We start from the raw sequence: 25794 nt of genomic DNA on the forward strand, positions 1-25794 counted from the left end.
AAATTATAGGTACTAAAGATGTAAAATGTTGAAGATAAGATTCCACGCGGACGAAGTCGCGGGCAACAGCTAGTAAATAATAAACATTACATGTTTAATTAAAGAAATTCAATAGTAGGTAGGTACCTACTACGTAGCTTGTAACTATCGAAAAAATTGACAGTGCGGCGCGCGGTGACGTGCGTACGTGAGCGCGTGTGGTAACCAACTGGCTTGCTTTTCTACCGTGAACGGGAGCAGATTCGTAGGTATAAATCCGAGCTCGCGCGGAGAGTTCCATAGGCCTGCTTTAGCTTAGATAGAGAAAATGTGCACCCAATGAAAATTGCGTTTTCCACGCAAATCACGAAACCATTTTTATCTCCACCAAAGCTTAAATTACATCCGTACACTGGAAGCCAATTTAACATACCGAGCAAGTTCTAATTAGATTCTCACTCGAACACTAACATGAATGCTAAAACTTCCGCAGTTCGGTTCGCGTAATTATAAAATAGAATCGCGATTTTTCGGTAAGTGCCGTAAAATGGGGTGAGTAGAGATTGCGTGAAGAGTTGGGTTATGAATGGGGAGAGAAGTGATGCCAGGGGGTGAGATAGTTTTTAAAGGCTACTGCTACCTAAATAATGTATTCGTATTACAAATGGAACTATATCGATATTCTTAGGAAAAAAAAACGATCCAACAATGTTCCAAAATCACCTTTGTATGAAATCCCATCTCACCCCAACTACGAGGTACTACGGGGTGAGGAGGGATTTTGTGTTTATCGGTAAAGTTATGAAATGGAACTATCCAAAGTCATAAAAAAACTTAAAAAACCTACAAACGTCCGGGACATTTATTATATATACCATTCAGTTTACATATGTAAAAATAAAATTTTATCGAGGTTTGAACGTCAGTTTTCTCCCTACTCACCCCATTATACGGTACACACAAAATTAGAGAATCAAATCAAATAGTCGTCGTACTATTATATACGCTACTTTAAAGACAGGTTGCATCAGGATGAAAACAAAACAATGAATATAGCTGTTTATATAAAGTTTACATAAACTGTCCTATTTTATTTTTATGCCTTTAGCTTAGATGGAGAAAATGTGCACCAAATGAAAATTGCGTTTTCCACGCAAATCACAAAACCATTTTTATCTCCACCAAAGCTTAAATTACATCCGTACACTGGAAGCCAATTTAACATACCGAGCAAGTTCTAATTAGATTCTCACTGGAGCACTAACATGAATGCTAAAACTTCCGCAGTTCGGTTCGCGTAATTATAAAATAGAATCGCGGTTTTTCGGTACCTTGGTATACCGGGTGCGGACTGTAATACGAGCAAAAAATTTAACTGTAGGCTGTACTCCTTATACGGACCAACATTTCTTCAGCAACTTTTAAAAATAACTGGTGGTTTGATTTTTAATACACTTTAAAGTTTATTTTAACACGCAATGTATTGCATATTTTGTTATGTTTAAGGTATGACAAGCAACGTCAATCACATATGATATGGCATGGCGATGGCGTCCATTGAAGATAATATTTATTTTGTATGAAAAATAGCAAGTCTAAATACTTCATAATTTTTAAAAGTTGTTGAACAAAAGTGTCACCGTTTGAGGAGTACAATCTATGTTTTAATTATTTGCTCGTGTTACAGGCCACACCCGGTATACGCATGCGACTTATACTCGTATTTGATTGCGGTACTTACTAACTGGAATTAGGAAGTTTTGGACTTGTTTGATCTTTTCGGGATTGTGTCGTGACAAAATTAAATCTTTATAGGTACGTACCTAGTTAACAATTAGTTTACTAGTTACTTATATTAGATCTTAGTTGTATTTTTACAACGAGATAATATAATATGTTGTGATTTACTTGGACATTTTCTTTAATAGTTTGTTAAATATGTTCATTGTTGAGAAATCCCGGTTTGGTTAACCTAATGTATTATTTCAGATTTGTGATTATACATTTTGTTTAATTAATTTATTTATTTATTTATTTATTTATTTATTTACATAAGGAGATCCAACAGCTAACTAAATGACAATGGAATCATAAATAGATATATAGAGCCAATTACAGGAACTCGCAAATAGATATGTAGTAAAAACATATACTTAAGTAACACGCATCACACACACACACACACACACATCGCACACATGAAAGAGATAAGACTCAAACCAAAACTAACAACATTCGCTTACATAATCAAAGCCTACTACCGGTGACAGGACACCAATTAAATAGTGTAAAAACAAAGAAAAAAAAAACTGAAAAACTAAGAACAAAATAAAGTGTTATGTTATAACTTAGATACTACATATACAAAGCACTCACTTACGAGATAAATAAAAAGTGCCTAATTGAAACACATTTCCGTCAATTTACGCCTCACGGAGGGAATGTCGCAATTAAATATATCAATGTCAAGCTCTTTCGTTAGCTTATTCAAATTACGGCTCGCACGGTTAAGAAAACTATTACGTCTGTAGTTGGATGATGTTCGCTTTAATGAGATAGGAGGAAAGTGTCTTTTTAACCGAGAAGGGGTTACGAATGAGATCTGCTGGAGCAATTCCGGGCAATCTATTTCACCAGTTATGATTTTAAGGAGGAATATAACATCCGCAATTTCACGTCGTTCGAATAATGGTACCAGATGCTGTTTCCTACAAGTAACTAAGTAATCAGTTCGATTAGAGGGGCACTTAAGTTTATGGCTCAAATACTTTAGAAACTTTTTCTGCACACGTTCTATCCTATCTATGTACGTATTATAGCAGGGGTTCCAGATTTGGGATGCGTATTCAAGTTTACTTCGAACTAGAGAGCAAAACAAGATTTTAAGTGTTTTAGCCTGAGTAAAATAAATGGAACTGCGCATTATAAAGCCTAGCGTTTTCAGGGCACTACTTACAATACCGTCAATATGAGTATCAAATAGAAGTTTAAAATCATGTACCACTCCCAAATCTCTCATAGATTGGACCTTATTCAATAATTGGCCTTTGAGTTTATATGTGGTAGGAATTATGTTATGTCTACGCGAAAATGTCAGGAAGGAACATTTCGATGGATTCAAATCTAATTTATTATTTAAACAATATTCGTCGAGTCGCGTGAGGTCAGATTGAATCAGCAGTGAGTCATAGGTCGTATTCACTTTCCCAAAGATCTTCATGTCATCAGCAAAACAGAGTAGTTTAGAATGTATGAAGCACTTACTGATGTCGTTAATAAAAATGTTAAAAAGCAGTGGTCCGAGCAGTGAACCCTGGGGGACGCCACTAGGAATAGTCACCCACCCTGAGATGTAATTATTCAGCACAACTGCCTGGGACCTATTGTCGATATAAGAAGAGAACCATCTCAGTAAGTCGCCACAGATTCCGATGTCATACAACTTGGATATCAGGATAGCATGGTCAATACGATCAAAAGCCTTGCTGTAATCCGTGTAAATGACATCAACCTGGGTGCCATTATCCATCGCACCAGTAACATACTCATTCATCAGAAGGACAAGGTTGGATACTGTCGATCTGCGCTGCAAAAAGCCATGTTGGTTCGGGCTAAAAGAACTTTTCAAGGAAGAATAGACTTGGTTATATACAATTTTTTCTAAAACTTTCGATAGTATACATAATTTGGAAATAGGTCTATAATTTTTGATGTCAGTTTTAGGTCCTTTTTTATGTACTGGTGTGATGAAGGCCGACTTCCACAATGGCGGGACAATACCCTCTGCGAGTGAGCGCTTAAATAACAAGGAAATGGGAACCGCCAAGCTATCAGCACAATTTATCAGGAACTGGGCAGGTAGATCATCGGGGCCAGCTGACTTAGACGGGTCTAGTTTAAGTAGCATGTTTCTGACTATACCAGAGCTTACACCAATACGCGTCAAGATAGCTGTAGAATTAACAACATTACTAGGATTAGGAACAGTGTTATTGGAATTTGATGTTGAAAAAGACGATAAGAAATAATCTGAAAAAGCCCTGCATATATCTGGTCCAGTGTTAACTAAGTCACCATCATAATTTAAACTATTTGGTATGCCATGTGATTTAGACCGCGATTTGACAAATGACCAGAAATGTTTAGGGTTTTTACATATATTACTCTCGACATTACAAATATAATTAGTAAAACACTGTTGCTCCAGCCTTCGTACTCTGTCCCGCTGTACAGTAAACGATACCAAATCAGATTTATTCCTATATTTTTTATATTTTTTCAAATATTTAAATTTTTCCTTAATAGCATATTTCAAAGGACGTGAGAACCACGATGGAAACGAATCAACTTTAATTTTTTTACTTGGAACAAATTTGTGCCTCAGTCGTTCATAGTTTTCGTAAAAGAAATTGAGAGAATTAACTAACGAACGCGTAGAAAACTCCGCCTCCCAGTTTATGGATGAAAATTCACTATTTATGGACGCGTAGTCACCCTTGTTATAAAAATATTTCACGCGAGAGTCGGATCGCAACAAGTCAATAAAAGTGAAATTAACCTCAATTACTAAAGCTTTGTGGTACGGGTCAATCGGTACCAATGGATTCAGACATTCGCACACACTTACAACATCGTTCGATAGAACGAGATCCAACAGCTTCCCGAAATTATTTAAGACGTCATTATACTGGCAAAGACCGTGTGTAAACAAATCATCTACTAAACTGCATTCATCACTACTTACGTAATTAGACGGAACTAACGAGGAATCCCGGGGCGTCCATAAAATATTACTCATGTTGAAGTCACCGACTACTAAAAACTTATCGTTAGGATTACTTAAAATGTTATCACCTAAACGGCCCAAAAAATTGGATAACTGCTGCGAGAAAGAGTGGCCCTGAGATTGCTTACACAGGTATAATACACAAATATGAAGTTTGACTGAATGTTTGTTACCGTCATTAAGTGTTAAAGTGACCCATAAGTCCTCAGCAGAAGACTGGTAAGTTGGCTGCGGTGTTACTGTCAACTGCCTACGAGTAGCAATTAGCACACCTCCACCTCGGGTTTGACCCGTTAAAGCAAGATCACGATCCCGCCGCCATACAACGTAGTGGTCATCAAATAATTCAGAATCTAGGATCCCATCCACTAACCACGTCTCGGTCAAGATAATTATGTCATAAACTTCCCTACTAAGATTACGGTAAAATGTTAAAGTTTTCGAACGAAGGCCCCGTACGTTTTGATAATAAATAGTAGGATAAGTCCTTCCTACTGTCGAGCTATCGAATGGAATAACATAAAACTAAAATAGAATAATTGTAGATTAAAACACATGAAATAATTGCGAATCGTATAAAAATAAGTAGGTAGGTACAAGGAGAATAGCAACTTATAAAATAAGCGAGCGCGCAAACACCATCCAAAACAGAACATAAAATCAATGCTATGAGTGCGAGAGAGCAAGATCATTAACATAAAGTGTAACAAATGCGACAAAACGAGATCATTACATTTAAGTGAGCGGCTCGAAAATGCGTAACAACCAATGCACTTAGTGATAAGCCCGTGCAGTAAACAATAGGAGCGGTCGACCCGGGTGGTCCGTACTGCGGTACTCAAACTTACGTGCACCCGGAGTAAAAACAAAGTAGGTAACATTAACATTAAATTCGACCACAATAACTTTAATAAACAACAAACTAGAGTAACTTGTTTAAATCGCACTCGTTATTTATAACAGTAATTTTTGAACTATCATTTTTACGGACATGAATTTTACAATATTTGACCCAAATATACTCATAACCTTTAGCCTTAAGGGTTTTTTTTGTATTGGTAAGTAGTTTCTTATTTTCCGAAGTCAGGTGATCATTCAAATATATATTATGAGTGCTGCCCTGGAACCCGATATCTTCCGCTGTGAGCTTCTTCTTCAATCTTGCCGAGGCTATGAGGTCTTCTTTTACGTAGCGGTTATTGAAACGAACTATTATTAGCTTCTCGTTTGAGCCGTGCATAGGGACCCTAGATATATAATCGATATTCCTTTTGTCCACTGAATGACCAACTGCTGCGCATATGCTATCCATAATTGAATAAAGATTCTCATTTTTTTTTAGTGGAACCCCTTTTATCTCCACATTATTTGCGCGCTGAAGTTGCTCACTACGAGCAAGCTCATTTCTTAAATTAGAAACTTCACTTGTTAGAAGCACGACCTTTTCTTGAGAAGCTTCTAGCTCCGAGACTCTCCGTTGCACGTCAGTCAAGCTCGAAGAATAATCATCCAGTTTGGCAGAAACAAAATCACAAGATGTTTTGATCTCGGTCAGCTCAGTCCGCAATTCACCAACATCATGCACGAGCCCTGGGAGACACACAAGTTGTTGTTTCAGGCCTCGCAGCTCGCTCATAATGGTGTCCAAATCCGTAGGCTTGCATAGACTGGGCGAAGCCTCCCTCTTGCAGGAATGACACTTCCATCCTGCTCTGCGATCTGGCCCAAGTTTACGGTAGCCCTGCTCAGAAATGCCGGCACAACAGTACCCAATTTCCCTATTGCAAACTGAACACTGAATGAGGTCGCTAGCACCGGTTCCACAAATAGCGCACTGCATTTTAATTACAGAGTGAGACTTATAATGTCACGTATATAAGCGAAGTTTGAGAACCACTGCGTTTCTGTGGTCGCAAAAAATATGCTACTAATTACTCAAGAGGTGTGCGGTTGCAATGAGTGCGCGAACCTGACTGTGATTTAATTTTGTATAATTTAAGTAAACGTCATATCTATTAGATTACATCGTCTAATAGAGCTTCATTGGTTTGTTTAATTCCATTACTAAAGTCTTGATGATTTATTCCATTCAAACTAAAATATTACGGAAACATTTTCATTAGGTAATATTTTCACTACGAAGCACGATTAATTTCAATCAGCTTATAAGTTAGGTATCGATTATCATTATACTCAACCATCCCAGCTAGCTCTACATTAATGAATTCTGAGTTGATTCGTGTGAGAATCAGATAATGTGCAGCTTTTCCTTCAAGAATCGCAAATATATAACTCATCCGATACTAAAATATGATCATAGACGCCATTCTTCATCACACCGTCATTGACCGTCGGTTTGCAAACGATCCTAATATATAAATCATTCATATTCGCGCACGCAAAGTGGTGGCGGTTCATATTTTCACTTCCCTCCATTCTCCCGTAATCCAGTCGGTGGCTCATAAATAAAACACAAAATACGGTCGTAAAACAAAATGAGCGCAAATCGAAACCGGTCCGAATCGTCGCAAAGAGTAACTGATGGTAATCTGCCCAGAATTGCCACTGCTTTGCCAAATAGGTCAGGTCTAAGACTGCTACATTTTAAGCTGACACCAGAAAGACGTGGCTTTCAGTTACTGAATATAACACTTGCGTCGAATGACGGATATAGCAGTTTATTTTTGTATGAAGTAGCTGTCACATAAACTGTTTTTTTTTTATTTGTGACGTCCGACGGGTAAAGGTACCTTATGGTAATTGGCGCTTACGCTATTATTAACGCCGTTCCGATATTATTGCGGCGCTATGCGACGTAAGCGTCAGCCGCCATAAGGTACCTTTTGCCGTGGAACATCACATTTATTTAGAAAGGGGCCATCTAAAAGTGTAAGTAAGTGTAAGTAATTTTTAGTGAAGTAACTTACGGTTCCAGCGGCCATTGGTTCTACGAACAATGTACCTATAATAGGTACTTACTGCAGTACTAATAGATAGAGTTAGAGTTAGAACACTTAGAACATTAAGATAATTCTGCAACGATTTTGATAGCACTAGTTATTGTAAACGTAAAACTTCTATAATGCTAGTCTTGGTCTAACTTTAGATACACATAAACATACATCGTACATTTTCCAGAATTTTTGGTGCAGCAGAGTGGTGCTAACGAAATTGGTATAGATAATTTGAACTGAAGTGGTAAATTAAGGTTAATATTAAAGTAATTAACGCTAATTAATCATTAGGGTTGAAATTATTTATACCAATTCCGTTAACACCACTCCGCTGCACCAAAAATGCTGGAAAATGTACGATCACTGCTCATAAAACTGGGTAGTCAAGCTAAACACTTCCACGGATCTTCTTATTCCATTTGGATATCCCAGAGAGAATCCACACATAGCTTGATCTAGTCTTTTGAGCAATATTTGAGGAAAAAAACTCACATAACGTCAAATACCTCAAATAACGTAACGTCGTCAAATACCTACGACAAAAAAAAACATCTACGAACTAAATCTAAAATAAATCCACCAACAAAATAAAACAACAATTTTGAAACTAAGTCAACTGTCATATCTACACATACCCCATCCTCCCCAAATATCTAAGATTTATATTGTTGCATCAAAGATAAAAAGTAACTTCGCGAGCTCAGTAACTGGGGACGCTGGGGAGAAATGGCCACATCTATCAATATAACGATGGATACTCGGGGTTAAGGGCACACTGTGATAGGCCTAATGGGGGATGAGGATGGACCAGATCTCGGTAACGAGGTGTATTCGTCACGAACGTGATACTGTAGACATTGTCTTTATACTAAATGCTACTTCAACTTTCATGGCATAACATTCTTATCATCTCGCGTCTTCATAGTATGCGAAAGAAATACGCGCTTGGTTTCCACATTTGATTCGGTTAAGTTGTGTTCTAATGTATGGGGGAGACACACAAATTATAGCCAGCCTTTTATGAATGTAGTATGATACCTTAGGGTATGGTGCTTTATGCACACTAGCGTCCCTTCCCCTTCCCCTGACGCAATGAAATTTGTCCCCCCCTTTTTTGTGTGAAATATGTCCCGGTTCACAGTTTTTTAAATTTTTTGAGGAAATTACCTATTAGGTCAGGAAATGAATGCTCAAAAAACGTTGTAGAGGGAAATGCTAGGAACACAATTTTTGACTCCGTAACTTTGTTTGGACTAGTTAGGAGGTGAACATATCAAAAGTCCCCGGCCGTAGCCCCGGTGCTGGGGGGTAGAGGGGCGAAAGAAGGTCCCATTTTTCGGTTTTTCACTTATATCTTGGAAACTTTGCGTCTTAGCGACATGACTACTAAGACAACCCGAAAGCTGATAAAATTTGTTACAAGTTTTAATCAGTCAAGTTTTTTGATATCTTGAATAGTTTTTGAGATATCCGCTCTTTAAAGTTTATTTAGGGCTTTCAATTTTATCTTGATATCTACATTATTGAAGCTGCTAGGCCGTGTTTGGTATCATTTTCGTATAAATCGGGGGCGCTGAATTCATTTATGGTATCACATTGACACTATTCCGAAAAAAAAAACAAAATTTAAAAAAATATATATATTTTTAATCCCTCTTCACGCTTAAACCGCTGAACCGATTTCGTTGAAATTTGGTATAGAAATAGCTTTAGTCTCGACACGGAACATAGGATAGTTTTTATAACCAAAAGCATCTTTTGAGGGTGTGAAAAGTGGGGTGGAAGTTTGTATGGGGAATCAAAAACCGCTGAACCGGTTTAGATGAAATTTAGGATGGTATACATGTGTGATTTAGTTGAAAATGATACCAAAAATGACTTCAAACCTTATCTTAAGCAGTATTAACCTCAGGAATTCAGTTTCGTCGACGAAGTTGAATTCCCCCCATACTCCATTTCACAACTTTAAAGGATGATTATTGAGATAAAAAGTATCTTATGTCCTGTCTTAGGACTCAAAATATCTGTATACGAAATTTCAATTAAATCGGTTCAGCGGTTTAAGCGTGAAGAGGAGTTTTAAAAAAAAGGTATTTGTTTAAAGTTTATATGTTTTTTCTTAAGAATGGTGTCAATGTGATACCAAAAATGAATTCAGCACCCCCGATTTATACGAAAATGATACCAAACACGGCCTAGCAGCTTCACGTATGTAGATAATCAAGATAAAATTGAAAGCCCTAAATAGACTTTCAAGAGCGGATACCTCAAAAACTATTCAAGATATCGAAAAACTTCACTGAATAAAACTTGTAACAAATTTTATCAGCTTTCGGTTTGTCTTAGTAGTCATGTCGCTAAGACGCAAAGTTTCCAAGATATAAGTGAAAAACCGCAAAATGGGACCTTCTTTCCCCCCCTCTAACCCCCCAGCACCGGGGCTAAGGCCGGGGACTTTTGATATGTTCATCTCCTAACTAGTCCAAACAAAGTTACGGAGACAAAAATTGTGTTCCTAGCATTTCCCTCTATATCTTCTTATTGCTTGGCCTATATACATTTTAGGAAAAAAGTGTCAATGAAAGAAATAATCCTTAATAAATTCTTAATAAAAATGTCATACTTATTCATTTTTGTTATAGAGGCTTTGTCTTTCGATACCGCTCTTCAGATGTTTACGTAAAATCATTTTAGTTACTAGCCACACAGAGGCCTATAAAATGGGCTCCGGTTCCATTCTAATCATTTAGATTTCAATCATTTATTTTGACAATTCAAAATTGCATTTGTATTGGCAAGTTTATATGTCCGGGCGGCTAGACATATGGGCGGATATTATAATTAGTGCATGTAACTAGGTATTTTACTACTTAACCAGGAAAGCATTTATAATTACTGGGTAGCAAATTGTTGGACAATTGAATGCAAATGTACATTGAATGTCAATGTAACAAATGAAGTAGTACAGTAACAATACAGTTGTTATAATTAACTATGACGTTGTAACTTAGTTGGTTAATGACCCTATTACTCATAGATAATCTGAATACAATAGATATGCCGTCACTACACTATACAGTTACCGGCCAAGTTAACAATTACGATAGCTATATGTATCTAAAACGTCCCAGTATATAAGTACAGATGTACTAGTGCATAATTATTTTCCTTCGTATTTTCACGGAAACGCACGAACGTGGCTTGCTATTTCAGTCAGTCTCGGTACAAAAAGTACTGAGGTTTCCGAGAAAAACGAGGGCAAACAAATTATGCAATACATCTGTTACAACTTAGAAGGGAGGACATTTTCCTACAGGATGACCAAGCTAACTTTGCATGGCATTTGCAATGACATATGGTAATGTCAAATAAAAAAAAATTCAAACAGTAAAGAAAATTTATTTTAAATTTTAAGGTCCTAACGGCTGTCCGTTATTGGGTCCCAATCGGTAATCGTAAATCTTATCTAAAGTAAATAGGTATTATGCCTTTTTTTAATTTTATGGCCATATTTCAAACCCTTTTGAACTTCACGCACAGCTTAAAAACATAAGCACAATGTGTACTTATATCTCACAAACGTTCGCGAAAAGCCTTTTTTCCGTAATAATATAAAAATGATCCCAACACCCGTCGGGCGCAGGTGGTGCGCTACGGAACTAATAAGGAAATAATTATGAATAAGGATCCAAGTTGGCTTTAGGTCGTTTATTAAAATGGTAATAAAATACAGCTTTTTAACGGTGAATAAAAAAAAGGAGTTTAAGGGATTTTTGGCGCCCTTTTGTTTGGATCCTAACGGAAATACCTACGCACTGAGTTTCAAAATGTTTGATTATGTCAGATGCTATGTTTTGGCACTCTTGGTGTTTTTACTGAATGCCATCAAAAAATTTAATGTGAAATGAGAGCCAAGTTCAATATTAAGAATATGCGTCGTTGTTGACTTCGCCAGGCAAAAGAATTGAGATCTATCATGAGTGCCAACTTCTAGTTCGCTTGGGATGTAATTAAAGTTCATGCTTTGACTCGAAGTAGCCTACGGTGACCGTTTATCATTAGGCAGGCCGTATGCTTGTTAAACACCGACGTGGTATAAAATATATTACTTAAACCAGTCATTAGAGTAAATACTGGAGTCAGTTATGTAACGCTGCCATACATGACCCAAAAATTTTTTATTAAGCTATGAGCTTCATCACATCTGATATTTGAGTAATTCTAAGCATTTCTAGCCTGAAGTGGGGGGGAGGGTGGGGTACAAAGACGGCCGCCATCCGTCATCTTTAAAAAAAATCTACTCTGATCCTGGTGGGTACTAGGGCAAGTTTGGTATCATTTTCGTATAAACCAAAGACGTAGAATTCATTGCTGATATTTGTTTTTTCAATTTCATAGTAATTTTACAAGAAAAACGTAAAAAGGTGAAAAATTTGGTTGGAGATTTTTGCTACGCGGAGCCGAAACTACAAAAGATAGAAAGTTGAAATTTGCACACTAGATTACATTTATAAAGTGTACAAGAGATAAGAAGCGATTTTGAGAAATTCAACCCCTAAGGGGGTTAAAAAGGGGATGAAAGTTTGTATGGGGTTCAAGTTTTATTTTAAGCTAGGAATTTGAAACTTCGTAAAACGATATATTATTAAAATACAAGAAAACTAATTTCAACGTTTTTGAAAATTCATCCTCTAAGGTGGTGAAAAAGGAGTTGAAAGTTTGTATGGATATCAAAAAAATTTTCGAACGTGGGACTTGAATCTTTGTATTTGGGGATATTATTAAAAGACAGGAAAAGTAATTTCAGCGTTTTGTAAAATTCATCCCCTAACAGGGTTAAAAAGGGGTTGAAAGTTTGAATCCATTACAAATCCGAGTAGACACACATTTCTTATTGCCTCCCAGGCTTGAAATGCTTAGAATTACTCAAGGAACATATGTGATGAAGCTCATAGCTTAATAAAAAATTTTTGGGTCAACTTTATAACTGCTTCCGCTAAAATAGAGACAGAAACCCGCAACAAGTAAAGTCCCCAGGGAATTGGATGAAATAATTTTATACCCTACAAGTGTAACTACTTTATGTAAATAGGTCTTTTTATCGTAATTGGAACTAGTGCTCGAGAAAATTGGTTTTCTCTGTAAAACTAGGCGGGCTAAGAATCGGGTTTCACTCGATTTAACAATTTCATTGCGTAAGTTATTAGCTTGTTTGAAATTCCTACTGTTTCACCGACAGGGTTATTTAGTTATTATTCTTTCTTTCAGGCTATTTTAAGAACAAAAATTCGCCGCCCAAAACCAGTCCACATATGTACAGTCATCAGCAATAGTATCTTACACAACTAGGGCCGCAAAAATATGTGACACGTTCTTATTTGGAGCGCAATAAGAGCGCGTTATATATTTTTGCGGCCCTAGTTGTGTAAGATACTATTGCTGATGACTGTACAATTAAAGTTACGCTTTCAGCTTTAAACGACATGTAAGCGTGTCGTTACCAAAAACGCGGTGCGTGTTGTGACTCATGCGTAGAGGCCCCGTGCATGAACTATAGGGGGCAGCATAGGAGCCGTCAAATTTTTGGCACGAGGCGTATGTCGTTTATGCTCTCGATGTAGCCCACAAGATGGCAGAGCCTACTATATACAAGGAAGGCAATGTACATGTGCACATATGTTTCCGATCCAGGCCACAAGGTGGCAGACCATTTTCATTTTCTATTTACTCGTGTCGTCATTACAGATTGAATTTTGCACGTAGACTATGTAGTAAGTGAGAAGTGCGACCGTGTGTACGTTTTCCCCCGCAAAAAATGGCAGAACGGTTTTTACGGTAAGATATCGCTTGGGCTCCTCCCTTCCGATGTGTCGGAATCAAGTGTTGTTCGAAGGCTGATCCGATAAAAAGTGGTGTTGTACAGTCGCCATCAGATATATCGGAGCCGCCAAGGTGCTCATTAATATCTGAGCATGCCTCTATTGTCAAGGCGTTAGAGCGCGTGTTCAGATATTGTGCACACCTTGGACGCTCCGATATCTAATGGCGACTGTACTTACAGAAAGAAAAAAGTTAAAGGGTTAAAACTTTCAAAGGTAAACTAGCAAAAGTTTTACCTATTTAAATTTACATAACTAGTTTTAAAATAGTGTTATTTAAAAATATAAAAGCTCATAGGAAGTAAAGTAAAAAATAGTGTCGCAAATAGTTATACGAGCGCTTTATAAAGAGCGAAGTAGCGAGCGTGTTACTGACATTTGGAAACAAGATGTAAGCTGACAGCGGATGAGTGATGAATAACTTTTTCATCGCGCTTGCTCGAAAAATACCTTATTTCTTATTGTTCCCGCGGGAGTTATGAACTGTAAAAAAGCTATATCTCCCTAGGGAGTAATAGCTTCCTTTTTTTAATTATTATGTTACTAATTCATACGAACCATGTAGGTTATAAGTAAAATACATTGTTTAAAGCAATAGGTATATAAAGAAATTTTATTTTCTAATATCGACGTTTATTATTTAATTTTTTTGTTTATACTTATAAATATTTAATTTTATTAATTTAATAGCCGTTTAAAATATTTTTACACAATTTTCAATTGTGGCAGAATGTTGACCTTCGATGCCTACCTACACTGCCAAAAAATGTTAAAAAGGCGCTCAAATAAGTTTCCGTGACGCATCTTAGTTTTAAGTTCTTTGTATTATGTTTTTGTGATGTGTAAATAAATAAAAAAAATGCTTGAAGTTTCACCGTATTTAAGAACAATTTCGCTTAAAAATTAGTTTTTCTTCAAGTAAGTGTGATGAGAAACATTGTGCGTAACTCCGGGGGTAAGAATATTGCTACTCGAGTCTAGCTTGTAACATGGACCACGTAAGTTCCCTTGGATATATTTTTAGTTAAGGAGGATTCGGGGTTGATGTTGTCGCCTGCCATAAGTCAAGCTGAGAGCCTCCGGGTCGCGTCAAATGCATAAACTATTTGACGCGCAGGCGCAGGGAGCAAGGCGAGTGTTGCCGAGTATTTGCAAGTCTTATTTTATTTTTTATTAAGGTTCACTTATTTATGTACGTATTACGAAAAGATAAGCATATAATTAATAAGCTGTAATGTATATTATTATTCTGATAAGATTTGGGTTTTATAATTTTTTGGTTAAAAATATACCTATATTAAGTACTACTGTTTACATTTATTTATAAGCCTTCCGTAAAACTTCATTAATGTTAAAATTTAATTCAGCGCACCAATTTTAATGTAAATCGTTAATCCATGGACGTTAATCTGTTTTAAATGTTAAATGTAAATGTATGTAAAATATATACCTTTAACTGAATATATAATTATACGAGCCGTCAATTTATATTATAACTAATATCCGATTACAACACTCATTTTATAAATTATTTTTAAATTCTATAACGAGTAAACTAGGCAGGGTACGTCTGCATAATGCACCCTGCGCGCTGGATCAAACTAAATAGCTGTAGACTGGCTGCCGTATTCGAACTTCAAGATATCACAAGAGACGACACGGACTAGATCCATTCTAGATACGTCATAGTTTAGATATCAACTAGTTCTCTTTTGCAGCGCAATTCGGGCAACCAATGTCACTTCTACGTTAGATAGAGTAAGATATCTATTAGATGTGAATTGGATCTCTAAGTCATATCCTGTGGAAATCGTTCAAGAGTATCTCCAGAATCGCGCAAATGTCAAATTTGACAGGTTAGATCTTAAACATATCGTTATCGTATCTTGGTGATGTCTAAAAGATATCTAATAGATATCTATTTCTAAATCCAAATCGTGCCCTGGGTCCCACAGGATGGATCTTCGGGCAGAGGAAGACCAAAACGGAGATGGCTGGACGACCTTGACACATGTTATAAAGAGTGGCGGGAGTGTGCATCGGATAGGACTAAATGGCGGGAAAGAGAGCAGGCCTTTGCCCAGCAGTGGGACACTCTTACAGAATAATAAAAATAATAATAATTAGTAAAATAATGATAATTATCTAGCTACACAGTAGTGTAATAACTGTCTGTGTGTGTGTTTAATTAGAAACGACCGCTAACCATAAAGCGCTTGTTCAAACTCGATTTTATTGGCACAAGATTCATTGCAATTTCTGTAAGAAGGTCAATTCATTTCGTGGTTTAGGTTTGAGTACCTAGTGTTTCCGCCACTATCATTTGCCATAGGTATAGAGGAACGAGATGCAATAAGAATGTTGTGAAAATTTCGATAAGCGACGATAAGTTATAGGTGCTGTATTGGTGTTTGTAGGTATAAGTGCAGTATTGGTGCTTATTGAATTCCCTGGTGGTGAGGCTTAAAAATTTAATATCGGGAAGCAAGAACAATACGGTGTTAGGTATGTTCTTCATTTTTAGTGTTCCGTACAAAACTTTGTTTACGGAACACTTATGGGATCACTTCGGTCTTGCAAATCAGTTAATTGTTTATAGTAATATCTTCCGCCGGCGTATTATGGATAGCTTTATGCATCTTTATCCACGTGATAAAATAACTGTTTCTTTTTAACACCGTGGGATAGAAAGTGACGGACACCATTTTATCACGCTGTCACGTAGACAAGAACGACCATCATATCCGTACTGGATATCTGATGAAAACTATGAGTGGCACTGGCACATGAATGGTCCGATCTATTTTAGTACATGGGAAATAGCGAACTAGTATCCTAAAATATTTATTTATAATAAAACATTTTTATAATTAAATTAATAAGTATTTACCAAAATATACAGTACAAATAAGTTTTTGGCAAAAATTTCATTTTCGGTACAAGCTTTTATCGCTGACTATACTTTTCTTACGACAGACAACTAATACTCATCGAGACAATTCTAAAAACCCCTAACACAATTAGGTTGCGTTGTTTCATCACAGAGTTCCTATGGCCACCTTCTGTCATAAAAGCTTGTACCAAAAATTTTTTTTTTGCCAAAAACTTATTATTTCTAAACATTAAGTACGAATACTATGATGAATAATATGTATACCTACCAAACCAACTGATGTTTAGAATCATTTTAATATTATTCCAAACACGACTCTAGGGTTAGATCATCAATTTGTGATATTATACGTAGGTATAAGCTCATAATATAGATATAGGTACTAGTATTACCCAGGGACCGTAAGACAGGTACGGGTCGGGGCCAGGGACAGGTAAGGTATACCGGGTGTGGCCTGTACCATGAGCAAATAATTAAAACATAGATTGTACTCCTCAAACGGTGACACTTTTGTTCAACAAATTTTAAAAATTATAAAGTATTTAGACTCCCTATTTTTCATGCAAAATAAATATTATCTTCAATGGACGCCATCGCCACGCCATATCATTGTGATCGACGTTGCTTGTCAAGCCTTAAACATAACAAAAATCGCAATACATTACGTCTTTGAATAACCTTTAAAGTGTATTAAAAATCAAAGTACAAGTTATTTTCAAAAGTCGCTGAACAAAATGTTGATCAGTATGAGGAGTACAGCCAACAGTAAAAATGTTTGCTCATATTAGAGGCCACGCCCGGTATTATGTACTGGCGCTCGACGCGGTCCCTACATGTAAAAAAAATGCGGTTTATTCGATTTTTGACAAAGTTGCGTTCGGCGCTCGAGGTCACAAACTTGGATTATTCATTGGGCCAACATCATAAACAAGCCTGCAAAAAATCAGAAAACTACCGGATTTGACGCAAACGCAAAATGTATAATTTTACTGTATTATTTAGGTAAGCATAATGATTGATCACATTAGCTAAATTAAGTGCATAAATTAATATAATTAAACAACCGTGATACCGAAATTGAATACCGGTATATTTGTATTAAAAAATATACCGGTATTGGGTCCCTGGTATTATCCGGTATTAATAAAATATACCGGTATTGGGTCCCTGGTATTACCCTGTATTAAAAATATACCGGTATATATTGGGTCCCTGGTATAGCCAGAGTATTAAATTGCATACGTCCGTCAATCAAAATTCTGAAACTTTATTAGGCAGCTAACATAATTAAGCCAAAATATTTAGGGGTGGCAACGTGCCTCGGGCACTCGACACCCTCTACTTCGGTTTAATAAAATTGTTTGCTCGTCTATTGGATTATCGAAATAATTTGTAATATGTGAATTATTGTTACTAATTGAAAGGGTGAGCAGCGTATATTTATTTATCTAAAATTGTGTAATTTTAAGGGGTTGTACATACGCATAGCAACAAACTATAATGATATCAGATTTAGAACAGAGTTTAAAATTCTAACTCGATTTGTTATAAATGAAACGACTGCAAATAAGTGCATAAAATCTCTATCATTTAGAATCTAGTTATAACGATTTCAAATTTCCACTTAAATATTTTTTCTGGTACCTATGTTGTCGTGAGTACTTTATTATTTTTTAAATTTGCCTTTGACTGATTGATATAATATATAATTCAAAATCAATGAAACTCAAAAATTGATCACAGTTTTACAGTAAATATTATATTTAGTTTGGATCATCATTTGAGCATTCAAAAAATCAAAATAACTTAATTTAACGGCATTTAGTTCATTACCAGAAGCAACCGCAAACTTGTTCTCTACAAAGTAAGTGCCTATGCCTACTCAAAGGAAGTTCGTGAAACTTTCACAATGTACTTTTGTATACGAGTTGCAAAGTAGTGTTCAGGCTATTGTTAAAAAAAAAAGTGCCAAATTACAGGAACTAGTAAATTTTTACTAGTAGGAAAAAAATTAAATTATTTTTATGAAAATATTAACTAATGTTGTCTATTAATAAATAAATTCATTCATTCATTAGTATGGAAGGTACAAAGTATACGAGATGGCCAGAGGGCGTCGTAAGCCCTTAAGGGATTGCATACACATACAACACATATTTTAGTGTGTGTGTGTAGTAGTAGAGGAAATTCGACCGCCGCCGTGACCCGGGTGAGTCACAAGAGTCACAAGACTCACAAGTCGGTAGGTACCTATCATTAAAAGTTAAGCTACTCTTTTTCGGATTGCCCTAAGATACATCAGTCACAGATATAATATAACAGGTGTCAAGTCTACTCATAAGTCAAGTCATTAATTATAATACGTAAAATGCTAAGATTGTTAACCTTTATCATTAACTAGTCTTTTATTAAAGGTTTGCCGTAAATCAAGCCCGTATCAAGGCAATAGGTAGTTGGTCTATGTCGACTTTTTGACCTTGCGCGTCTTACTCCTTGCGGTTTTGCTTACGTTAAATTGAAAGTTGCTAAGATTAGTAGTATTTATCATTATTTAGTCTTTGATTGTCGTCGTAAATCAATATTTAACAAAAACAATTACGTTAAATTGAAAGTTGCTAAGATTAGTAGTATTTATCATTATTTAGTCTTTGATTGTCGTCGTAAATCAATATTTAACAAAAACAATTTTTTGACAGACTTGCCCGTGTCAAAGTAATACGTAGTTGGTCCTAGATCGACTTTCTGACCTTGCGCGTTTTACTCGTAGCTGTTTTGCTCATGAACGTTGCTAAGTTTAGTAGTCTATATCATTGCCTGGTCTCTGATTAAAAGGTCGCCGTAAATCAGGCCCGTGTCTAGGCAAAAAGTAGTTGGCTCAGGTCGACTTTCTGACCTTGCGCGTCTTACTTCTTGCTATCTGTTTTACTCATGTTCTCTGGCAGTAAAACATTTTTTAAGTTTTAAGAATTTAGGTACAATTTGCCATTGCTTCTTTATCTGCTTCTTTATCTAGTTCAAGTACAAGTTTAAATACACTTTATTCATGTAGGCCTAGCAACAAGCACTTATGAATTGTGAGTGATTATTATTTATAGGTATGTTATCTTAAGCTAATTATCAGAGCAATTTATTGATGTCAATATTATTCCATAATAATATTGGATTATTATACAGATCAAATTTAATACTAAGAATTTCACAAAAAGATCATCAGACATAAAAAAAATGTATAAAAAATACTGGTTTATTATTGTTATAATGTGCATCACGTTTATCTATAGGACTAAGATATCTAAGAAGATACTTATTGGTCTCCGGCTTTCTTCAAGTTTTAAATAAATAAAATAATTTGCAAAATTAAGTTTTACGTACAGGTTTTGTTATATTGGCTTATTGTTTTTCATAAGTTTGGTTTGTTGGTAAAAAACAGCCAAGTCACATCTTGAACTTTAATTACATCGTAAGTAAAATAAACGCATTGTAAAAATGATTTTTCTACACAGAACTTATATCTCAGTTCTTTTGTCGGCGAAGTCAACAGCAACGCATAATAATCGTATTTCATATTGAACTTGGCTCTAATTTCACATTTGTGTTTTTGATAGGATAATACTATCACCAGTACGTTAAACATCAAGGAATAGACTAACGAAGAACTAATTGCCTCTAAAATCAAGTTTAGAAAATAATTTAGGCCAAATTCGATTAAACAACGGATTTAATTACGCTCGGTCTAGTGACTTAACATTAACTGGGTAAAGGCGTGGCTCCAGTTACAGCGGGTTAAAAACTAGTACAGGTTTTAAAAAATAGAAGGTACATCTAAGGATTGCATTGTCCAGTAAACACTAAAAAATATATAACGTGAATTTATAGTACTTATATTTAAAAAAAAGGGAAATGGTGTGATGTACGCAAAAATTTTGTGATGACCCATTTCAGGCGTGAATTTTAATTTTATTTTAAGGTTAGTAAGTATTGTATGAATAAGGGGGTTAATCTACGGCTATATAATATTATCTAAATGGATAATCGCCTGCTATTACTCCTATCTAGTCGTCGTCACGCACTGTTAATATTCTGCTGACCTATGACAGTAGGTAAATCATTATCATGTTCTCAAAATTCATTTAATTCTCATTAGTCCTTAATAGGGATTTGATTCTGCAAACATCGGGACTAAAGCCGTACAACAACTCTTGTAATTTTAACTATCACTTACCCAGTGATGCCAAAGCCGTGGCGCTGGATATTTTCATAAATGACAATTTTCTCCGACTCGGAGAAGGTGGATCCGATGAAAACACCGACTTTCTTTCCTCGGATTTGCTCTGGGTTGATTCCTGGTAATAAGGAAAAATACATTTCACTCTAGTATAGTAACAGGTAAGTACTTATAGTTAGAGTTTGTTTCAAGTAGATGATTATCTTTGTAGACGGAATAGCATACATTGGTTCTTCAAGCAGTCAATACAGTGACAGGAAATTTCTATAGTTGCCCGTAGGCTATGGGAACATACTTAAAGGTCATAAATGGTTTTAAAAGAAAACGCTTATCGCTATCACACGACACAAGCCTTATGTTTGCTTATAAACTGTTGATTATTAAAGCATTCACTTATGTGCTTCAAGCTTATGCCACAGATGAAATTTACAAGTTATTTCGTTACAAATGCTGCGGTTACTTAGGAAAGGGGGGGAGACGTTGATTAGAATCAACTCCCACTCTTACTTTAACAGTTACACCTAGCAATGTACAAATTGCAGAACATTCCCAAAAAGCGGAAACGTTCTCGAGAATGTTCTCAGAACATTCCTGCAACATGGAAATTATTATTAACTCACATTATATACGGGTCTAACGCGAATTATATTCAATTACCTTTATTTACCGACGTTTCGACACAGGTTTCACTGGTCGTGGTCGCGGCTGACTGATTGTCCCAGCAAAATGTCAAAACAGAGATTTGTGCACCTACCCGACGAAAAGTGTATGGAAAAGTTTGGGGTAGACATCACATTTTCAAACCACCCACCACACATAAAGTTAATTATTATCAATAGTCCGACACGCAACACTCACAATATCCACGCACCCGTCCGAAGATACATCCTTTGGCTTTAGCTTCTTAAAACTAAATGTTATTATGCGTATATTATTGTCTATTACAGTTAGCTATTTTGTTGATGTGATAAGTTTACCAATAAGTTGCTTAAATTCTCACTGTATTTCAGAGAACATTTCGACTTTCGACAATTTTTTCCAATATTTTTTTATTTTTCATTACAATCTAGAGGCCTCTATCTCCCGCCAAGCCAAATCTCAGCGCGCTCGGACCAACTTGAAAAAATTAAATCAGAAGTCGGCCATTTTGATTGTTTTTTTAATGCAGTTTGTTTTGTCTCGGGGCCTTCTATGACATTTGGTCGAGCACCCCCCACCTATCACGCACCGTTTAAAAGTTGCCATACAAAATTAAAGTGGCCAGTTTTCCGGCAATTGTAGCATTTATCCAAAAAAAATTTTTTCATAGGTATCTAGGGGACCCCGAGATTCCGTGACTAAAATTTCAGCGCGCTAGGACAAAATTAAAAAAGTTTTAAAAAAAAGTCGGTCATATTGAAAAAAAAAGGCGGCGTCAAAAAATGCCAGGGTCCCTCTATGATATTTGGTCTAGCACCCCCCACCTAAGTCTGACTGTTTGGCCGGGCCGTCATACATTTTTCTGACCGGAAGCGGACGACCAAAAGTCGGAATTTTCTGGGGGTAAGGACTACACCTAAACTATCGTGAATACTCATGGTATAAACTACGATACATAAATAAATTCTCGTTCTCGAGAACATTCTCAGAAGTTACCGAGAAATTCTCATGTGGAAAGTTTCGCAACTTTGGAAAGTTCTCCTGCGTGCATTGCTAGTTACACCGATATTTTATATTTTTGCCATTTTGCATTGAGAAGAAGTTAACGTACACTAGTACACTAAAAATGTAAGTTGACATAACGAATTACACCGGAATTAAATTTATTATTTCCATGATTGTAAAAATTACAAAATTGCCATTGTTGTAAAAATCTTTTTTTTTTTTATAATTATATATTATTTTGTCATTCACTTCACTTTTTTTTAAACACGATACGTAGTGTTGGTTAATTGAAGTCATCACACTCGTATAAGCTTTACCCGAAAGTCGACCCGGCTTCCAGGTAGTCGTAGAACTTCATGAATATTAATGATGCCATGGAATGCACTTGACGTGAACCATTTTATTCCGCATGAAGTAATCGACTTGGCGGGGCACTCCCGTGCCCCCAGATCATAACGTATTTATTCCTTTGTATTCAACTAGCAAACATCAGCATAAGATTATTTGTGATCAGCTGCTAAGGTCGTTCAGCTGTCGTTTTATATGGCATCCTCAAGAAACATACAGCAACTACTTAGCATGGTATAAACAGCAGAGATTACCATAACTGTTCTTGATAGAAGCGGGTGGAAGCAAATGATTCTCAATCCCCAATGTGATAAAATGGATGGGAAAAACAGTAAACTAAAACTCTTAAAAAAACTGGTACAGTCCTCTTTGAAAAATCGGGAGACAAATATAAAAAACCGGACCCCAGATATCGAGTCTCCCTTTGAATTCGGTTAAAAATGTATACTAACCAGAATCAAAGATGGCGGAATACGCGTGCTCCAAAAGCTTCCTGCTCATCGGCTCCATAGCGCATGCTTGCTTGTAGTGCACCCTGAAGAACTGCGCGTCGAACTTTCCCATACCGGAGACCTTGCCCAGGTGCTTTGGCACTTCGGGGTGGTTGAACACCCAGCGTGGGTCATCGTCTGTCACCATGTCCACCTGTGAAAAGTTTTAGTTAAATAAGATAGAAGCTTGTGCCGTCGGCTCTAGGTGCTTTTTTTACACAATTAATCCACTTTTTGGGTTGTAATCCAAATCGAAATCTCATGGTCATTTCGTCGTAGTAGGTTTACCAAATTTAGCTCTGTACAAATTATTTCAAATTTTGCTTTTAAAAACTGAGCATTTATATCCGTTCGAAATTTTCCGAAATAAAATCTAGTCGAAATTAACTTTCGTGAGACATAATTATTTTAAATCCTCTCTAAATCTTTTTTTTTGAGCCTGAGGAAGGACCCCCAACCGGCCCGAAACATGTCGCCAGTGGCGACTAAAAATACAAGTGAGTGTAACCATTGAGATATAAATATTTAAAAAAATCTGGTATTTATTGTAAATAATAAAGTGCCACCAAGTTAAACATTATACTAGTATACCTAGTTAGACCTATTAAGACCATTTAAGTACACTTTTTCTATCGCTATTTTAATAACCACTGGCCTTTAGGGTCGGCAATATTTTACCCCCGGTTAAATTGTGTCAACTCTAAGTTTTCCCAATTATATATGGACACACATATTTTGACCATTATGTTAATTTAATTCTTAAATGTAGATCTTATTAATAATTAATATAGCCAAGATACAGAACTTTTATAAGCACATTTAAACAGATTTTTTGTAACTACTTTAATAAACGAAAAATCCATGTAAGTAAAGACTGGTACGATATGCCTACATATATGTATAAACAACTCTCTCCTAATCACTTTGCACATTCAAGTACTCACCTTATTGTAAAGATTTTCCATAAACTCCTGCACACTATCGGACTTTGGGAATATCCCAGACATCCCACTGATGACCACTTCGTCCCCAGATAACTCGCGGGGCGCGGGGACCGGGCGCTCCACAACCGTCTCTTGAGGTGTCGGTGCCATGATCCTATTGGTTCGTTCCCGTGAAGCCAACTGTCAACGATAGCAGCAGTGGCTGGAATCAAACGTAATTATGGCGGGCACTATTTATAAAGTCATGCAGTTGATGCCTGGGACAGTATTTAAAAAAACTGCGGGTTCCGTATTTTGATAGAAAAATGTGTTACATTCAATGTAATTTTTCGGACAACCGTAATGTCCTTGTAAGTAATTAAGTATGCTGCTTTTATAATTGTTATCAAATATCGTTTACAATTAACGAAAATTTTGGTAATTCATTAATCTATTCCCCCAGGTAATGCAATAATTCGAGTAACATATTATTTTGAAACTTAACTATTAATCAAAAGACATAGAAAAAAATATATAAATACCAAATTTTAAATTAGCCATATTTGTGGGGCAGCATTTTAACGTTGAGCATTCGTAGCTACTACCAAACCTAAATATAATTTTCATGTGCCAAATAACCACCATTGCAAAAACCCTGCTAGGAGTTATAAATTTGATCTGGAATTGTTACAGATATATGATCTGTCGGTGTCAAAAGTGACATTTCGGTATAAACTTCCTTCTTGGATTTTCGATTTAGTAAAGTTTGAAATAAATGTGTAAGTTTATATTAAAAATAAAAAGCCTAGGTAATCTATTGTTTTGCGGATCCCTAACTACTGTTTACACATTGTCGTTTTAATTTGAATAAATACATGTATTTTTTAACAATAGTTATTTAGAGTATTGCTCCCAATACTCAAAATTCATGAAATTCTACGATTACCTGGCAGTCAGGGGTCAAAATTCGGGAACTGCTGTGGTTATTTTGATTAGTGTGTAAGTTTTAAAAGTAGAAAACCTAAGTATATCGAAGTTAAATATAAATAACCAAGGAAAAAGTATACCTAAAAATACAGGTCTGTGATACCACAAGTCACATAACTAACCTACATTTAAATATTTGTAAAGAATTTAGTTTTTACTAAAACATGAATGATTTCAAAGTTAGTGTATATTCTAATGAATATGAATACAATGTTAAATGAACATTATCTTTGATAATTATGACCATATTTATTGCATGATTATGAAGTGTAACATTAGGTAAAATTTTGCATAAATTTCAATAAAAATGTTATTGAACTCTTATTTACGTAGTTTCTTTAATATTTATCTACCTGCTAATGATAAAACTAATGAATTTCGATATGTCATTGATGATGTCATTAGAATACAATTTGATATTGATTGTAATAAACAATTTTAGCAACGGGATAATATAAGGAAATACTATGAGGTACAAATTAAATTATTTTAATGAAATTATTTCAATTTGTATAGTTTTATAGAAACACTAGGTACAATATTATGTAAATTATAAACTGAAACAAATGTCGTATACGAAAGACAACGTGACCAAGGCCTCAATTTTCCTCTCTGGCCACTCCTTATGATGGTTTATATAAAATTATAAGAAGTATCAATAGCAATGGGATAATATATTTATATG

The 25794-nt window shown here is 35.8% G+C and overlaps 1 protein-coding gene across 1 annotated transcript in view; it reads right to left on the bottom strand.

Moving 5' to 3' along the window:
• Positions 1-24333, bottom strand: part of LOC134671262 (fatty acid synthase-like) — a 58317-nt gene extending 33984 nt beyond the window's left edge. Inside the window, exons 1-3 of the mRNA XM_063529075.1 lie at positions 24144-24333; positions 23161-23353; positions 20714-20834 (exon numbers count right to left, since the gene is read on the bottom strand). Of these exons, the coding sequence (XP_063385145.1) occupies positions 20714-20834; positions 23161-23353; positions 24144-24293 (464 nt within the window). The 5' untranslated portion in view covers positions 24294-24333. The remainder of the gene's footprint in view (positions 1-20713; positions 20835-23160; positions 23354-24143) is intronic.
• Between the last annotated feature and the right edge of the window lie 1461 nt (positions 24334-25794).

This window comes from Cydia fagiglandana, chromosome 15 (assembly GCF_963556715.1).
Source record: "Cydia fagiglandana chromosome 15, ilCydFagi1.1, whole genome shotgun sequence".
Classification (NCBI taxonomy): domain Eukaryota; kingdom Metazoa; phylum Arthropoda; class Insecta; order Lepidoptera; family Tortricidae; genus Cydia; species Cydia fagiglandana.